This window comes from Dunckerocampus dactyliophorus, chromosome 17 (assembly GCF_027744805.1).
Source record: "Dunckerocampus dactyliophorus isolate RoL2022-P2 chromosome 17, RoL_Ddac_1.1, whole genome shotgun sequence".
NCBI lineage: Eukaryota > Metazoa > Chordata > Actinopteri > Syngnathiformes > Syngnathidae > Dunckerocampus > Dunckerocampus dactyliophorus.
The window spans coordinates 19399552-19419799 of record NC_072835.1 but is presented as its reverse complement, the minus strand read 5'-3'; the positions used below and the strand labels follow the sequence as shown (position 1 = coordinate 19419799).

The 20248-nt window shown below is 42.7% G+C and overlaps 1 protein-coding gene across 1 annotated transcript in view; it reads right to left on the bottom strand.

The window, feature by feature from the left end:
• Positions 1-20248, bottom strand: part of trabd2a (TraB domain containing 2A) — a 63880-nt gene that overhangs the window by 28658 nt on the left and 14974 nt on the right. Inside the window, exons 3-4 of the mRNA XM_054757727.1 lie at positions 2257-2403; positions 223-397 (exon numbers count right to left, since the gene is read on the bottom strand). Coding sequence (XP_054613702.1) covers positions 223-397; positions 2257-2403 — 322 coding nt within the window. The remainder of the gene's footprint in view (positions 1-222; positions 398-2256; positions 2404-20248) is intronic.

Genomic DNA, 20248 nt, shown 5'->3' with positions numbered 1-20248 from the left:
GCTTTCTTGAAAGATCAACTACAACTGGCCCTAAACTTATATGGAGCATCAGCTTTTGTTCAGCGGTTCTGTCAAAGTGCTTTGTCTCTGGATTCTGTCTATGTAAGTGTACAGCCGGGCTGGCGCTAATGAATATTTTGGTAATTGATTCCTCTACAAAGCAACAGTTGATTACCTGATGTTGGTAGGATTGGTGAGAATTAATATACAAACCACACCAACCTGCTCCAAAGGCAAAGAAGAAGCTCTTGTCTGGGTGCTCTTCCAGTAGGGCCTTGACCCGTTTGCCCATTCGCTCATTCCTCTTGTAGATGAGTTCCTGTCGGAAGTAGGTATCTATTTCCTGGGCGGTCACCTGCTCACTGGGCGGCAGTGTTACATTATTGAAGTTTGGGACCTGCAATTGACAATGTTCAATTTTAAGATCGATATTATGCTTTTCTACCGCCACTGTTTCAGAATTAGTTGGAAGGTCGTTTTGTTTTCCAACGTCAAGGCGCCACAAGGATGCCGAAGTAGAGGTTGTTTGCTTCTCACCAGGCTCCAAAAGCTTGCAGAGTTCTGAACCGTTTGTATAATGAAGTGGGCGTTACCTCAAGTATAGTACATACCATTTCAACATGACATGTTTTTGCTGTAAATATGAGCAGAGCAGACTTTCTTAGTCTGCGAATCTCGGATTTTTATCATCCAATCACGGCTGACCATAATAGCCATCAAACAACGTAGTGCATGATGTGGGGTGTTATTAAAATGAAGTTGCACATTTCTAAATAGTAAATCACTACCTGTTCCAAAGGAGTGTGTTTCCACCACACACAAACTTATCACAACTAGCCAAACTTAACTTTTATCCACACTCGTTTTGTTTTTGTATGTTTTTTTTCTGGCATACAATCACAAATTGGTGGTGGAATGATTTTATTTTGGAGAGCAGGAAGTGTTTCATCTCTGTGACAGTGTTTTGTTGCTACATGTTTGGTCGCTGCTTTATGGAAACAAATACTGTAGTCCTACATAATATTTATTACTGACTTGGCCCGAGCCAATCCAGTATTGGGTTCCGGTAAATTTCCGATAGCACCTGCGGTGATTTCCGATCCATGAGCCACGTCTGTGCTTTAATCAGTCAGCAAACGTAGCTAGAGGAACATCAGCAAATGGAGCCAAAAGAGTATCAGTGAACTAAGCTGTCTCCACACATGCACTGCAGTGTCCTCCTCACTCGCACCTCACGCACAACAGCCCCCACCTGACGTGTCCAGAAAACTAGAGAGGAGAGAGGAGTTTAATACAACCTCATATAAAATGAACAATAACGATAATGTAGCGAAATGATGTGCAGTGTTAAGGACTGCCTTTGAAGCTGTGAATGCGTCAGGCTGAGGGCTTCTGTGTGCGTGCGGGTCTGCACGTGTGGAGGCGGCTACGTTTGCTGATATTTATCTAGCTATATTTGCTGATATTCTTTTGGCGTGGTTCAATTTGAACACAGTTCTGGTGTCGGAATTAAGAGTGAAAAAATGGGGACTGGTGCAACCCCTAATAATAGCTGCAAGTTTGACTGGCCGGCAGTTTGGTAAACTGTGACGTAAGATTAGGAATCTTCAAAGTAAAAGTTGGAGCGTAAACTGTGCACCAGGAAACTCATCGCTTAAGATCTGGACATTTGACAAAATAAATATTAATGAATTGCTTGGCTCAAGCTGGTCTCCCTGTTGTTATTTCCTGGCAGGAGGCGTAACCCCGGTGACGTAATGACGTGACTCCCCAGGACAACGGAAAGTGAAACTGGTACGACCAACAGCGGTTCAACTCCAGCTCTGAACGAAATCTGCACCAGCACCAAAGTTCGCTAGAGTGGAAAAGGGGTCTGCATTATTTTTTGGCGACAGCCACACAAAATGTAGAAACTGAGAGGATACGATTTTTCCAAAAGAACAGTGACGAAATTGGGTGGCGTCTTCAGAAGGGGGTGGGGGTCAAGGAGGGGGTTCAGCGGGATGGAAAGGTCGAGCAAGGAGGTTAGGGGTTACTCTAAAAGGTCAAGGGCCGTGTCATTGCGACACTCCATGGGGTCAAAGGGTCAACATGACTCTTAGCTTATCAAGTGAAAAGAAAGTAGCTGACAAGTTTATATAGGATCAGTTTGATAAAATGGTGGATCTGCTTTAAAACCAAATGGCTTCTTTCTGGACCGATACCCAACTTTGCGTGAAATTGAGGTCAAGGTTGTTAAAATACGATAAAACTCACCTGTGATGTGTCGTGGTTAAAGATGATGGAGTTGAGGTCACCACAGTTGTAGTGCCTGATGAGGTCTTCTGTCGTGTACGGGACCTGGAGGCTTCCTGCTCGTAAGGACTCTTGCTGTAATAAAGTCTGGTTGAGGGCAAAGATCACCTGAAATGATAACAAATACAACCAATATTTTTAGCCAGGGGATCACCCAGTGAACCACCAGATTTATACATACGGACCAACAGGCGGCGCCAAATGACTTCTAGCTTTTGTTCCTGTCCCACACACACCATGTCAAATACATGCATTGAAAAAGAGCGGTCGTGTTATATTCAGGGTCGTCTTATATTCCGAACAATACGGTATTTGGCATCGAATCTCTAAAGCTGAGGTTATATAAACTGGAATTTGACCAAAAATGTCAAATGAGATCACACAAAACTTCAGAGTTCGAACTGGCGGCAGGCATGATGTCGAGTGAGACCTCATCGGACCTCAAAAGACCTCAGATTAAGTATTTTTGCAACACTTGTTCCAAAAACTGGACACGCCTAAACAAGGGGTGTTAAGATTGGTCGTTTCATTGATGATATCAATAACAACTAAGCGGGGTCCTTACGCCTCCGTGCTTGAACCCTAGTAGATCTTGGGAGTCAGTGCCAGAAATGATATGGCAATCTACTAAAACAATATCGGGCATTCTATGAGAACCAGATACAAGATGTGGAAACGAAAAACTCGGTGGAATGTACTGTAACGGCTCAACAAAAACAGACGGATTATGTACCCACAACCAGGAATGATGAGGTATTCTGAATCCGCGCCAAGAAAAAGACACCTCATACCCTTGATACATCTATCTTCGCTCATGTCTTTAAAGTGACGCAGCGAAACAGGTGATTCACATAAACCCTGAAGATTTATTCAACAACTTCTTAAGACGAAAGGGGCACTTTGTCCTTTGAACGCCTCTCAGCTCTGTTGCTGCCGAAATTCGGCTTTTGTGTTAGCGTGAAATCGGCCAGTGTTTGGTGAGAGGACCCTGTTGAGCCTGCCGCCTATGATCAGCACCGCAGGGAAACACACACTCATGCACAAAAACAGGCACACACTGAAGGTCTGCGGGTGTGCGCTCGGCCTCAGCTTAGAAAGAGCGAAACCACCACTCACCTCTCTCTCTCTGATCTCATCGCCGCACGCACGCACACACACGCACGCACACGCACGCACACACACACACACACACACACACACACACACTCACAAAGACGACGAAAGTGAGGTTGGTGAGAACGGCTCTTCAGAGTGAAGATGTGTGTTGACAGCTGTGGAATTAAGTCGATGTGTCCACAATATAAATGAATGCTTATGCAATTCACTGTGCATACCCGTACTCGAAGCAGGCCGACCCAAGCGGCTGTTTTTGTTCATGTTCTGTCCTCTATGGTCCTCTGATGACACTTTTCCCTCTCGGTCGCCCTATTGTGCTAGCCTCGGTATAGCGGCGTAGAGGAGGGCAGCATGGAGCAGATGCCGTCTTGTCACGGGACAAAGACCCCCTCCGTCACCCTGTCCTCTCCTTTCCTTGAGCGCTCCCTCCAGCTTTCATCAGCCGCGCATCAAAGTGGCGCTCTGCATATGAAAAGGGCCCCCGTCTTTATGCCACACAAATTAGCCTATCACCGCCCCTCCCCGACTTCATTCCACAAAAACACCCTCACATCTGTGCCACGTCCGTGAAGGAAGGCCCTCATCTGCACCGTCTCCGCTGTTTTTCTCAGCTCTTGTCTCTTTCTCCACTTGCCGTGCCTTTCAGCCCCTTAAATTATGGCTGTGAAGGGAGAAAAAGGGGGGAAAGGGGGGCTCGGTCTTCCCCAGATAAAAAGGATGGGGGCTAAAAACAGAGTGGGGAAGGTTTTGAGGAGGGCTAAGACGGAGTGGAAGAAAACAAACATGAACATGAAGAAGGATACAGAATCAGAAAGAAAACTCGAGCGAACGATTCCTTTGTTTCCACACATGATTCTTTGCTTGTTTGGATGCACTCTGGGTCAGTGGGTGCACTTTCCCACTCCCGCTCCTTTCATCAGGTCCCTTCTTCTCATCCACAGCTGCCCCCTCCTAGCATGCACACACAGACACCCCCCTTGCTGATATCAAAGCAAACGGAGCCAATGAAAGTCAATAATTGTCCATTGTCATGGAAATACTCCCTCTTCTTGAGATGGAGTGGGGTGGGAGTGTGCATGCACAGCAAACATTATCACGTTCGGATTCCCACATGTGGAGTTTTGGAGTGTTCGGTGACTCGGTTAAGGATAAATCACTCTTGCCAATCTGTTTCTGGAGTGTTATGATTTACTTTGAAATGTACTGCAGGAATTAAAGGCACTCGTGTGCTTTTTGAGGAGACGTAAAGCCCGCCGGTAGTCATCAAATTGCAACCGCACTGTGTTCCAACCAATCAGTTGTCAGGACCTGCCCTCTTAGCGGGGCAGAGTCCACCCAGATTCTTTTGTTCTACCAGCTGCGAAATAATGCTCAGAGTCTAAAGTAAGGTTTATAATTTCAAATTAAAAGGAGTAGATACAAAAAATTGCAATGCCAGCGCTGGAGAGAACGGTCAGCCCCCCTCCCCAGCCAAGGTCAAGCGAGGTCCAAGCAGTCTCTAAAGTCAAAATGAGTTCCTCTTCTTCGTATGCCTGATGTGGAGGTGATCCCAATGATCAGGAAACTTCCCCACGGGTTGAAACCAGATCAGATCAATATACAAACAATCTCGGCTAGGAGGGCTGGGCGTCTCAAACTCTTAAAAAAACAGGGTGTTATTTTTGCAAGTGAAAGGTCTTGTCATGGTGTGTTATCTCTCTGTTGTGAGCGAGTGCAAATATGTTGCATCACTTATCCAAAACACAGCGGAAAATATTCCATTCCTAACACAGTTGTAGGCCAATTTGGACATCGGACAGTCTTTCTTCTGAAAACTTAATACTCGTGTCAAACACTTTCTTAGACTTTGTTCAGGCCAACAATCCTTTAAAAGTTGCACCAAGGATAACAGGCAAAAATTCCAAAATCAGTCCAATATGTCTCAGATATCTGATCCAAGGTATGGTCATTTGCTTCTACTCTACACTCCACAGAATGGAAGTATCGGTCTGCATATTTGTCTTGGATGGCTGCCTCCCTAATTGTATTACAACTTGTCCAGATTAAAATGAATAAATAAAAAACAATGAAGTCGTATCCAGAATCAAGCATTTTTATCTTATGGTCCAAGATGGAATATAATACCTCAGCTGACTGACACTCTTAGGGCCGTGTGGTTAAGATGTGATCTGTCCAGGTTCCTAAAACAGCTGGGCTAGGATCCAATTGATGATTGGACTATCTTTGGAGATTGTAGAGAGTCATTTTTCTCTATAGTCCCATACTGCATAAATAGTGTAAGATGTTGATAGTATAACTTAACAATCCATGTTGTCATCATCGCAAGGAGATGATACTGAGTTTGACTCTGTCTGGCCTGACGTGGGTTTTCTTCGGATACTCCAGTTTCCTCCAGAATTCCAAAAACATGCGTGTTAAGGTTAAATGAAGACTCGAAATCAGTGGTCTCTAAGTCAACTTAGCCGGGTGAGGCCAGGCCACATCAAATATTCCACAGAACTGTGACTATGTGTACTGTGTGGTTTGCTGGTGACCAGTCCAAGGTGTACCCGGCCTCTCGCCCAAAGTCAGCTGTGATAGGCCCCACGACCTTAAACAGGATAAGCTGTAGAAAATGAATAAATGTGATCCCTAGTCATTCTTTAGTGATGGTGGGTTGTCCCGATTGATGATGCCTGCTACTGTATCTTAAATTATTTAATTCATTCATTTTCAAGATAATATACTTCAAAGACAGACCCTATGCCCTGTAGCCCATTGAGCTGCGCCGTCTGTACTTCCTCAGAAGGCTGGCGTCCTTCCACAGTCTGGTAGAAGCTGCTACAGATCTTCTACCAGACTGTGGTAGCTAGTGCCCTCCTGTATGCAGTAGTGTGCTGGGGCAGCAACCACAAGAAGGATGTCACACGCCTGGACAAACTGGTGAGGAAGGCAGGCTCTGTCATTGGTGCTGAGCTGGACAGCCTGACATCTGTGGCAGAGCAAAGGACACTGAGGAGGCTCCTTTCCATCACGGACAACCAGCATCATCCAATGCACAGCATCATCTCCCGACAGAAGAGCAGTTTCAGTGGCAGATTACTATCACTGTCCTGCCTACTTACCTACCTACCTAGGACCTGTAGTACCTACCTACTTTGTACCTACTTTATGACGGCATGGCTCGCAGTGTTTGTCTTTTTAATTGACAGGAAGACAAAAAAGTTACGAAGTGCTGGACAAAATTCGTGGAAAGGGACATCAAAGTGGTCGTTGTGCTTGTCGCATTTCAATGATGATTGGGGATTGAGGACATTTGCGGTGTTGCCAGGGAGCTGGGATACGTGCAAGACTGAAGCTTTCAGCATGAAATATCCCTCTACGACGTGTACGTCCAACAAGGAAAACCACCCCTTCAGCCGTCTCAGCTTGAGAGACCGAGACCGACAGCCAGCCCACGGAACCTTTGACATCAACGCCTAAGGCTAAACCGAGTAGAGGCGCTGTTGAAAAGTGAAATAGATCTAGAGTCAGTAAAGCAACGTAATTTAGTTCGGAATTCAGCCAGAGACATTTCTTCTTCATAGCTGTCGGAGCTTGTCGTGTACGTTGTCATCACGGCTCTACACCAAGTTGATGAACCCCGCCAACTCTGAAATAAAATTGCTCAAGTTCCCCGCGGAGTTACGGTGTTTCGGAACCTGTTTACAAACACGTGAGGAGGTACTCTACACGCCCCCAGTATGTGTTTCCAGAAAACTACCCTGTTTGGGATAACCTTTCAGCATCATTGCTTTGGTGTCTGGCTCTGGCTTTGCTTGGACGGTTGAAGAAGATTGCATTGAGCGGTCGAAGGGAACCTTTCACTTGATTGGTTGATTAGATAGTGACGGTTTGTTCAATTCTTGTGTTTCAGTGTCACCATTTTCTAATAGCGGAGAATGTATAACAAAAGATGATATAGAATGTTTATCCATCATAATCCCGTCTGCGGTTTCCACACTTGTGATGCAGTGAGGTGAATATACGGTCTCTTTCCGTCACATTCGTTATGGCTTGTAGACAGATTCCAGTGTGGAAAGAAGCTAATGGCTATCATGGTCCAAGTGTCATTCAGCAGGTATTTATTGACACTCATGAATCCGTCACCGCTGCACAGCTTCGCTTTCTAGCCGAAACTACAGCTTTTAAACACGCCCACGCTTGTCTCTTTAAGTTAGCTATACTGTTTCCACACTTTGTCTTACATCTTTTCTAATCTTCCTGCCTTGTTTCCACCCAAACACTCACACACACACACACACACACACACACACACACGTTCATGCTATGATTTAATTCCTCCCCTCCTGTCACGCTTTGATCGTGCACGTTCCCTCTCCTGATATGCCTCTTTCCATCCATCTCTCTCTCTGCCGCCCCTCCCCTCCTCTGTGCTTTGATCCTAAACATCCCCTCTATCAGCCAGGTCTTTTAAGACGTGACCCCTGCATTCCTCGGGTCACTAATGACCTCCTCGCCGCGCGCACGTCTGTGTATTTGCGCGTGCGAGTGTGTATACACCTGCGTGAGATTAGCTCTCTTCCCCATGTGTACATGTCGCATGCACACATGTATGTTGCCCTGTGTGTGTGTGTGTGTGTGTGTGTGTGTGTGTGTGTGTGTGTGTGTGTGTTTAAAGGCTTCATCATTGTGGATTATTGCTACCCCCGCGGAGATAAAGGTGGACCTTTTCTAGCTTTATTAACTTTCCACCGAGGCTCAAAAGAAAAGGAAATAATAAGAAGAGAAAAGAGGAAGACTGTAGTGAGACAAAAAGATGACAAAAAAAAGGCCGTAGATGACCACAATGTATCCCGCCAGGCATCTTTCAATTATTTAAGACACTGTGCCATAATAGTCAACAATTACAAAAAAAAAATCACTTTAAATGCAATGCTGACATTTAATTCATGAGAAAAAACATCATAAATGCATAAAAAACGGAAGAAAGGCACACAGTCAAACCTCTAATTTTGTATAATTCGGTTTTCAGCAAACATTTTGCGAAAATGTTGTCTCGGTTTTCCGACACCGTCTCAGTTTTTGTGCAGTATTGCGCGTAACAAACTAGTGTGTTTGGCCTGAGCTGTATCATTCTGCAAAATCAAGTGCCCGAACAAAGCACCGTTCATTTTTTTTTTTTTATTGAGTGCAACTTCGAAATAACCCACCATGGGGCCAAAGACAATTACGGGTGCCAAAGAAAGTTGCGAGTGCCAGCAATTTGATATAGAAAATTGAATTTGATCACGCCGGGGTGTTCGGGGAGTTGACATCAACAAGAAGTTCCATTCATTTGTCATTTATAATCATTTCACATTGTTTTCTGCATGTAAAACTATAATTGTGCTTGATAAAATGTGTTTTTTGTTTATTTTTGAGTGTCTGGATTGGATTCATTGGATTTACATGATTTTTCTATGCGAAAGATTCCCTCGGTTTTCAACGGACCTCTTGGATTGACGTCATAACAAAATCCAGGGTTACACTGTACAATTTTTGCCCCATTTTAAGATCTCATTTACTCTTACGAACACAAAAAATTGAGCTTGATCCAAATAAAACTGTATATTTTGCTCACCAAAAAAAGGACAGCAAAATATCAAACCTGCTACTATTGAAGATACTAGTGATGTATTCACTAATGGCATTCCTTAGTCTTTTCCATATGCGGCCCTTGGTGGAAAAAGTTTGGACACCCCTAACCCATGGATTTCAGGAGCGTCGCATCGAAGGAGCAGCGTCGTGTTTTCAATAATCCTCCTGGATTTCTGGGTCTGCCTTCTAAAACTGCTAAAGGCTCCTAATGCGTCAGCTAATCTTTGTTTACTTGGCCTATCCGTTGTCAGGCTTTGGCGACCGTGTCGTTTCTTTCACGCTGCTTACAAAGAGACACTGTGAAGCTACCCGAAACACATGATTGTGTGAACGCTGACAGACGGCGTTCACGCTAATGCTATTGTAGATCAGGAAAAAAAAATGATTATAATTAAATGTAAACTACAGTATTGTTTTCCGACACTGCAACATATTTTGATATTCTTAATGATCCAATGGCCTCCTCGCCTTACGGAACTCACTATCCAATCAGATTGCTTGCTGCACTGCTTGCCCGTACATGACGTATTCAGGGGTGTCCAAAGTGCCCGCGGGGGCTGTTTTTTATTGGCCCGCTGCACATCTAAAAAATATAATTTAATAAGAAAACTTTAAAAAAACAACAGCAAAAATGGAAAAAAGCAGTAGCAACTTTACAAGAATTCTAATTATTACGAGAAAAAAGTTGTAATTTATGAGAATAACGTAATATTATGAGGAAAAATAACATCATTTTAGTGTTAAAGAAATAAGACGTCTTTCTTTTAAGTCGCAATAATATTAAGACAAATAAAACAATGGATAAAGTTGTAATTTAAAAAAAAAAATGCGGGAATAAAGTCATAACTACAAGAAGAAAATTTACAGAAAATCACAAGTCAATACAAAATTTAAAAAAACAACAGACATGGAAAAAGCAGCCCGAATCATATTCTAAAAATAAATTTTAACAATAAAAAAAACATCAACAACAGCAAAAATTTTAATTTTAATTTTACAAAAAATAAAGTCAAAAATATTAAGACAAAAAAGTTCTAATCTAACGAGAAAAAGTTGTAATTTTACAAGAATAAGTGAGGAAAAGAATGAGGAAAAATGATGCAATTTTTAGTACCATAAAGTGTTGTCGTTTTTGGACAATTAGGTTGCGAAAAGAGTTATAATGTTATGAGAATAAAGTCAAAATTCTATGCGAATAAAGTCGTATTCAAACAAGAGGAAAAAAAAGTCCTAATTTTACAAGAAATAAACTCATATTATGAGAACAAATTATATTTTAGTCGCATAAAGTTGAAATATGGAAGGAAAAAAAAGTACATTATTTTTTGAAGTCCGACTATTACAGCAAACAAAATAAAATATGTTGGGAAAAAGTTACAATATTATGTGAATAAAGCCAAAATATTAAGTTGAAATATTTGGAAAAACAAAACAACAACAGCAAAACTTCTTCCTAATAATATGCTTTGTCAGCTTTATGACAAAACTGAGATGTAGTTTTTCTGTTAAGTATACGTAACATCTTCACATATCTACAGCACATGTGTTGCTTTACATTACATTCACATTTATGTGGCCCTCGATGGAAAAAGTTTGGACCCCCGTGCCCTGCGATATATTCAAAAGGAGCGTAACGGATGCCAGCTGGTGTGACCGTGCTAAACCTCACACCCTGACGCCTCTGAAGCCGTGCTGGACTCTGAGCTTGGCTAGCGGCTTCTCAGTTCTCATTTAGTGGGTAATTGGCGGACGTCGGTTGGAGACCCGGCGGGTGCAGGGCCGGATTGCGCGTGTGACCGCCGTTACAGGGGTGACTGCCCGCTTCATGTCACCGAGGATGCCACCGCACACACCATCACTCGTGTTCTTTGCATGGCTTCAAAAAAAGTGAAACATTTTGGCCACTCTTGAATAAAGTGACCACTGAGCACACTGTCAAATACACAAACCACATTTAATAAGAAGCTCACACACTTTCCCTGTGTGTGTTCTCTCTGTTACCATCTCCAAAACCTCTCTCTTTCTCTCTTTGCTGTCTCTCGCCCTGTAAAAACATTCTTGCGGGGTGCATTTACCTTGGTGCCCGGTCGCAGCCAAAATATTTAGGCTGTCAAGGGGAATCAGCGTCAAACCAAATGGCTTGGAGGTCTGTGTGTATGTGTGTACGAGTGTGTGTATCGGGGTTTGTGTTGATTGAAACGTCAACCCGTCAACCCCCTCCTAATGCCAACACTATCCTACCTCACTACACCCCAACGAGCAGTGCGAGCGCGGCACCGATGAATAGCCACACACACCACGAGCTTACATTTACACACAATTACCGACGGCAAAAATCATGAATGAGGAAAACACACTTTTAGAAAACAAAGTGCCTTTACAGTCAACAATAATTCACTTCAGGATGCTCGTTTTTGTTGTACAGGTCATTTTCAAGTAGCGTTTTAACATGAACTGTCTCACCCTCAGTCGGACACAAGAAATGATGAAGTCACACACGCGTATTTCACTCCCGCGACCTTTTCATCCAGTACTGTAACATTTTTGTATCCTTGCTAAAACATATCGCTGCAGTCCTCCTCCTTCGAACCGAAGATTCATTTACAAGCTTGCAAGTAAGCAATCTAGCGATGAAACAGGAAACAGGAAACAATGGGCGATGCAGACAAGAGAGACAGAGAGACACTCAACTTCCCACAATGCAATTCTTCTTAAAGGGCCAGGCCAGCGAATACGCGAAAGGTGAACCGCGATAGAGGGAGGGAACACTGTGTTCATGTTAGCATATAAGCCAAAACGAGTGAGAAAAACATAAATGCATCGGCGTGTTGCAGATGCGGAAGGATCTTAACGTCCTTAATTGTCACCCGGTTGTAACAATAAGTTGTTCAAACTAAAGAAACACAACAATCTCCCTTCATTTTAAGACCACGTGACAAAAATGGTAAAGTAATGCTGGAGTCCTTTTACATCAAGTACAAGTAAATCTTCTTCTCTCGTGCTCCTCTCAAGACAAGTATCAGAAAAGCCAAAGGAAAAAGCTTAAAGTTTACGCTGAGAGAACCTTTTTTAGGGAGATATGTTTCGTGGAATTCCAAAGCATACAACGGCAGTGGAGGGTTTTTTTGTGTATGACCTTTCAGACTTGATTATTTGTGCATTCTTATTTTTATTTGGTTTAAATCGCTTTCAGATGTGCATCTCTACAAGTTTCGATTTTTAGTCCCGCACGGCAAAAATGTTGAATAAGCCACTTTTTGGCTAACGTGAAGACTTTTCTGACGTCCTAGACTAAACAACTGATGACAGACAAGTTAATGACAGGGATACTAATAGTTATGGCTCGGCTCATGCTGCGGTCTCCTGATATAGCACTGAGGTCCCTTTTTGTACTTATACTTCAAGCATGGTGTGAAGATTTGCTATGAAAAAAGCAGTTAGAGACGCACACACTCTCCCCCACATATGTATAACGGTGGCACCTTTCATCACTCAAGCGACATGGGGGAGGAGCGTTGGTGATAAACCGCAGACACTCGCTCCTCTCTGCTTTATTTCTGTATGTCTATCATTCCCGCTCTTGTCCACATCAGAAATCCCGCCGTGTAGTGAGCCATATCGTGCACATGTTCACTGTCAGTCGACTGAGGGCACTCACACTGGGCCATTTCAACCGTGTCAGACTCGGGCGCAGTTGCCCCCTCCCTTCCCTGATCCTCACTGACCTGCACTGACTGACATTCAAGCTTCGTTTCATTATACAACGACAGTTTGCTTCAACCTCCCTTTCTCGCGCACGCATGTGCCTGTGCATGAGCAAACATCGGCCCGAGGTCCACCTCTTCCGAAACAGTTTTTAATGGTAACTTGACCCGAGTCGAAATAAGCCACACAGTTAGAAACATTGCAGTAATGCAGCGTTGTATCATGAAGCGATGGCACAGGCAAACGTGCCGAAGCATGAATGAGGGCTGTGCACACTCTTCCGCCAACAACCACAACCTCATAACAACACACTAACAAAAACAAGAGAAACACCCACGCATGGATTGCACTCAAAACATCCAGGTTGGGCACTCGAGCATGTGCCCATTCAGGAGCAATCGTCAGGTCCGCCGCCACCTCTTCCACCTTGCAAAATAGGAATACCCAGAATGCCTCTAAATGATCCATAAAGTCAAAGCCTGTGGTATGCTTGCTCATGTAGAGGTACTCAACTTGGATCACGTTTACATGCACTAAACACAAATTACTGCATGAATTCAGTTGAAACAAACTTTATAATTAGATCCATCCATCCATCCGTCTCCCTCCGCTGATCCGAGGTCAGGTTGCAGGGGCAGCAGCCTAGGCAGGGAAGCCCAGACTCCCCTCTCCCCAGCTAATTCATCCAGCTCCTCCCGGCGGATCCCGAGGTGTTCTCAGGCCAGCTGAGAGACATAGTCTCTCCAACGTGTCCTGGGTCTTCCCCGAGGCCTCCTACCGACGTGCCCTGCACACCTCCCCAGGGAGGCGTCGTGGAGGCATCCTGACTAAGTGCCTGCGCCACCTCATCTGCCTCCTCTCAATGCGGAGGAGCAGCGACCTTTTTAAGGATCGGATTGAGACACAGTGGAACATTGGCTAGCATCATTAATCCATTCCTGAAGGTAAGACTCTACCCAAAGCGGACATTGACCAAATCAAATGTTCCCATACGTAATAATGTAAATCCAATTAATCCATTCCAGAAAGCCAAAAATGTTAACACAAAACACATTTTTATAGTTTTACAATTATAGTTTGACATGCAGAAACCAATTTCAAACGCATATAAACACATAGAAATGATGAATGAACATTTAAGGCTACTTTTACCTTCACTAAGACGTGATTCTTGACGTGACTGGTTGATCCCGCTGCCACATCGTGTTTTTGGCGACAGTCACGTCTTCAATGAAGATTAAAGTAACCTTAAATGTTCATTTATCCCTTTCATTCATCATTTCTATGCATTTTGAATTGTTTTATGCGTGTAAAAACATTTTTGAGAGTCAACCACTGATGACATCATAGAAGGGGCGATGTAACATTTCGTTTAGCTAGCTAATAGGATGCTATCAAGGAAGGATGTACCGAGGTAAAACTGTGGTGTAAATTTCCGACGTTAACTAACCGGGGTGGATGCTAACCGACGTTAATACCAAGATTATGCGATTGGAAACCCGTACCCTCTTGCATGTATACTCGACCGTCGATCAATGTTCCAAGATTGTTACCAAGATGTCTTGTTTCGATGTGGCGTGATAGGTCAATCGGAAAAGCCATCCATTTGCTCGCTCTGGAAGGCGCTACTGTTTGGGCGATCAAATTAGAAATAGTGCCCGTAAACAGGGATGTCGCATTGACGTGTGAAAATGGATGAGACCGATTTATTTGAGGAATCGGACTAATTTGGTGCATGTAAACACAGAGTGATCCTCCTGCCAGTTATAAATTGCCACATTGTGTGTGAACTTTGAATAAGCCACAATGTCGGGAAGTTGCAGCATGTGCAGTATTATGAAGTGATTGCACATGCAAATGTGCTGAAGCACGTGTAAAGCACGGCAGGGTGTGATAAAACTGGCCCAATGCGAGAAAGTTTGATTGAGGTGTGGAGCTACAGTACGTCGATCACATGCATGATTCTGCTTCATGCCCTCTGGTGGTTGAAGTGGTCATGGCAGCACAAAAGAGGAACTCTACTGTGAGCCATTTGTGTGGCCTAAATTTCATGAGTTGTGAATTATAGTTATTGAGATTTTACCGGTTTAAAATAGAAAAAAACTGTCATCAGTTTTATAATGACATATTATAAAAGGGAAATATGCGCCTTTTAAGATGATTATGCTTCCCAAAATGATAATAAAAAAAATGCCTGGATGTATTTGTGCTTTTTTGTGCAACACATCTCCCGCTGCACTCGACAATTTGGTGCAACTCTTCTTGTGCAACATGTTTTCAGAACAAGACAATGCAAACAGCATACAAAGTCCCAAAAATAAAAAGTCCAACCTTTGCCTCTGTGGATCAGATAGAGAGACGGCAGTAATCACAACACAAACCCACACTGCACAAACCACCGACCCACTCTTGGAACTAAAGTGCCTGCTGGCAAACCAAACTTAATTAACTGAGTACACACCAAAGCACATCTCGGCGCAACATGCATGCAAACAATCTCCACCGGCTTGCTTTATACAAAAAAATAAACACACCGAATGATGGTTGTTGATGCACAGTTTCCCGCCAACAACCGCAACCTCATAACCGCACACTAACAAAAATAAAAGGAACACCCAAATATGCTGAATTTGTCAGGAGTCTGCTTGAACAAAATGTCTCGTTGATGCGGGAAGACGGCCAAAAACATGTCAAACCTACAGTACACGGGCGCTATCCGAACACCCTGAAAGTGGTCCACCAGTTCCGATGACCGTCAACAATGAGCTGCGTGGGAAAAACAGAAGCGAGCGAAAGACACCGACGGAACGGTTTGGGCTCAATGTCGACATGGAGGAATGTAGCTGTAAATTATTCCTGGGATCCCAGCCAGACAACATACATTCACACTTGTTTTGGAAGAGCGACAGTCCCCGAAAACATTGTTCTATGATGCAATATGTTGAATATGGAAACATGTCTCTCTCTTAATATACAGTGAGACTTCTACTGATCACAGACGAGATTACGACACTGGGTTTAGAACTTGCAAATAGAGGGCAAATGCATCACTTATTTGCTTATTTTTTTGAATGAATTCTGATAGCTATCTTGAGAGAAGGCGCAGCAGCTTGAGAAAAGTAAAGAAAAGCGTATTTGTCAAATCTGCTATGCTAATTTCAGTACTTTAGTTCATGAGATGAGAGAGTGAGCAAAGTCTGGAGTGAGCAGAAAACTCCACAAAATTTGTGTTAGTGTTTGTATGGAAACAATAACAGTGCTAGTTTCCAAACCTTTCCCAAAAATATTTCCAAATGTCACTTACCGTAAGTCAAAAATGTTATTACCAAAATAAGTGAATGTTAGTAAAGTAGAATTCCTTACTTATAAATAGAATATTTTTGTAGTTAGACCACAGAAAACCTGTTTACGACCTTTTATTTACATTATTAGAGCTCTCTAAATATGAAATAACACCCCTATAGTCACCTTTACACTCGTATTACCCAATATAGTAGACATAATAAGAGAAAATAAGATGAAAATAATAGACTCACACATATTCAGCATTAGGAGTCACATCACAGAGTACTTCCTGTGGTGCTCATCAATGTAACATTACTGACACCTAGTGACCAGGGTAGACTGCTACATATTACAAAACACACACACACCCCTGGCCTACGGTTTGTTCCATTTGATACGCTTACCACACGCTTGTACAGCAATGATATTTACAAGTTCACACTTGTTAGTGGTGCCGTTAAAAGAAATGTCCGTTAACGCGTTAACTTTGACAGCCCTGATAATAACGATCACATTAGCTGAATACTTCGAATGGGGACACATTTTACTCAACACATTCATTGAAAATGTCAAGTATTTAAGTCATCAGACTCAAGCCCGAGTCAGGTCCCGAGTCAATGATGTCAAAGTCGAGTTGCGAGTCTGTGATAATTTCGAGTCCAGTCCAAAGTCATCCAAAATGTGACTGGAGTCCAAGCCGCGTGACTGGAGTCCACACCTATGGTTGCTGGCACCAGCAAGACCTGCCAACCTTGAACAAATTTTAGGAGTTTGTCCCGCCCGTCCCTCATGACCAGCCACCCACCCCCCCGACACCTTCCCGCGACCCGCCCCAAGGGGTCATAGACAGATGGATGGACTCTAATGACGGCAGCTACCACGACTACACTAACCGCCAAGCAATCATGTGACTCGTCCAAGGCAACTTTGCTGTTATGGTTAAAAAACATCACCTCAATGGAAGAAATTCCCGTTGATGCTTAAGGCAAGTGCTGGTTTTTACTCTTGAAGATATGTAGCACTGTGCAAACAGTTCCCCGTCTGCCCTAAACATCTGTGGAGAGGAGCAACGGAGCAACAAACGCCTCCTGTGTGGTGCTCCCCTGTGAAATTCCACTAAAACCACCAAAATATGTGCAGTGAACACACAGGAGGTTTATGGTCGGATTTAGTTCAAATGCTAGCAAAACATATTTACATATACTCACCTGATGTAACATGAGGTGCAACAGTACTAGCCAGTACAGAAGTAATGAAACATATTGCCTTTTTTATATTATGTTACATGTAGGTATTTTTGGGTCCCCAAAATTAAGCTAAGAAACTAAAAAAAAAAAAAACAAAGTCATTTAAATTAAAATAGAAAAATCCAATGATTTCCCAAGACAAATGCAATAATTTCGTTATTAAAAAAATGACCAAAAAGCCAATTTAAAAAAGAATAATAACAGCAGGTGAGTTTGTGCTAGGTAGCAGAAACTGTTAGCCCACTGTGTTTGTGGACAACTTTGGCTTAGGGTCCCTCGGCTGCGGTCCAGCGAGGTTTGGCTCATTTCTGCTAAGTGCTGAAGAAGCTGGATTTGGACCAGAGCGGCAACAAACATGGCCAGTATGAGGCGGTCCAAGCAGACGCGGGGACATTTAGTTATGTATATATAAACCGCACGTCAGGTTAACGCTCATTTGAAAACTACAGTCTGTCAAAGAACAATCCCAAATGAATATTTTCTTGACGTTTTTAGTATTTGCTGGAAGTTATTTATCCAAAAAAACAAAACCATTTTGGTTTGCGGGTTGATCTTGGTTCTTATTGGGTTGAGCAGGTTCTTATTCAGTAATCTGCAGTCGACCTTATGTCGACCCACGAAGTAGGATTCCTTCTTTATTAATGGAATATTTTTGTAGTTAGAGCATAGGAAACCTGTTTACAACCTTCTAAATACAGTTTTTAACATTATTAGATGCCTCTAAACATGACATAACACTCCTGTAGTCACCTTGACACTCGTATTACCGAATATACTAGACATAACTAAAAATATGCCACTATTTTGTCACTTTCCTGACATAAATATATGTTGCGTTTTTGTCATTTAATTCAGAATGGAACCGTTCCCATGCCACAGAATAGATGGTACATCCTACGTGGACCAGGAAGTAGCTTGTTAGCTAACAAATGGGTAGGAAAAAAAACACAAATACAGCTCTCTAAAGTTATTTCACTTTTGTTAGAGGTATTTGTTTTCCTTTTTTTTTTTTACCTTTTTAGTCACGATGAAACCATTTCCCTCACCGGGATTAAAAATTGGTCACCTCCCGTTCCGACTAGCAGAAGGTTTCTGCATGCTGACGTTGTTCTCGGTAAAATACGAGATAGATGACGTTAGCGATGAATTAGAACAAATGGTTATATGGTAATTTCATTGAATTGTTTTTTTGTTTTTTTTTTAGCATTTTGCTTATATGAAGCGTGTAATTTGTATCTGTCACATGGTAATTGCAGGCTGATTAGTCTTAGCTCAGTCATAACAAAGGCCACACCATCCTTAACCTGCACAACAATGGAGGGTACGATGGCCACCAAACAAATTAAAATTAGCATCGTAATGACTCTAATGGTCTCTTACGTTATAACCAACATTAGCTTACATTAAATTAAATAGTTGTTAGTGACTTTAAAGGCCATTTGTAGATGCTTGGCTTTTCTTATTTAAACAACAGAGCCTCTAATGTGTTTCTCCCTGCAGCTTTTTGTCCGCAGGAAGACTTCACTGTAGGATTTTTGGAAAATAAAGTGTTTCTGTTGTTTGTTTTTTTTAAATCCATTTTCCTTAATTATTTAGCTTTCCTATTTAACTCGAGGGTTAGCCTGTTTCCCAACTGACGCGTCCTATTTGGTTCAAAGAGACGACATCTCCTCCCAACATGAGGAGTATTTGCTGTAACGTACAGAAAACCTTCACTAAACATGCAAACGTTGCTACACAGGAGGGAAAATCTCAACTAATCCAAAAACAAACATGTGCAAGGAGTTTGTTCCCTGCTCTATTTCAACATAAACAGGCGTTTATTTACATAGTATCACGTATGAACTGTATGGATTTCTTGTGTTTGCTTTACTGAAATGCCATAACGACGCCACAGCCACGGAAGTTCGTTGGTTTGCCGCCAGCTGCGTGTAAACCTTCAGCATTTTGTGTCAGTTTGTGTCCGTTTACAAGGTGAACATGTGTTCAGCAACACGAGGACACCAGAGCAGCTTCATAACAATCATAAATCCACATTTTTCTAGTGCTGGTGACCAAAATACTACATTTATTAATTCATTGTTGAAAAACGCGATAGAGTGAGGTGCGAGATGTGTGATTATTGACTACTTCTCTGAGAACCAAGAACCAATAATCACCAATAACCATTAATACCAAGAGCCAGGAAGAAAAGCTAAAGAAAATAGCCTTTACGGTATCACGCCGTCGTTGCTGCTCGTTATTCATCCCACTGTTGTATTCAATTTGAACATTTCTACCGCAATTTAATTCCAATCATCTAGAAAGCTACAAATATTGACTATTCAGTCAGTTTGAGCCAAACAAATGAATAAATGGTACGTATAGATTCCTATATAACAACACAGTATACAACCTAGTGTTTACATCAATGCTAAATAGCTTTAAATGACATTCTAAATTGCATTGTTTCATGCGGGCAGAGAATACAGCACAGTAAACAAATCACAGTGACTGTATTACGTTTAAGTGCAGGGCTTTTGGGGGAGAATGGATTGTTTTGTTTTTTTAAAACAGAGGAGCTTGGTGTCATGTGTCCCGACTGACGGGAAGATAATGTCAGAGGAAGTGGCCGACATCTAATATGTGACTGTTTGGTCAACAGAAGGGACGAAATCAAGCACCTCCATGCGACGTGACACCGGCGGCTCAAAGCAAACTGGGAGGACACCACGGCAAATCGGCCGCAGAGCCGTACATTTACCAGCACAAACCCACCCATGTAATCACCCACGCAGAGATGAAACGCTGCACATACACGCACACGTGAACAAACATCCAAGCTTAGCCAGACACAAACAATAATAAACACATACGAGCAATTACGGGCACAGTGGACAAACACAGCCTGTGCTGTAATTAAAGATGGAAAGTTTATACTTCCTTTCATCAAAGCTCGGTGGATTACTTGCGGATGAAAAAATGACATGTTAATCACATGA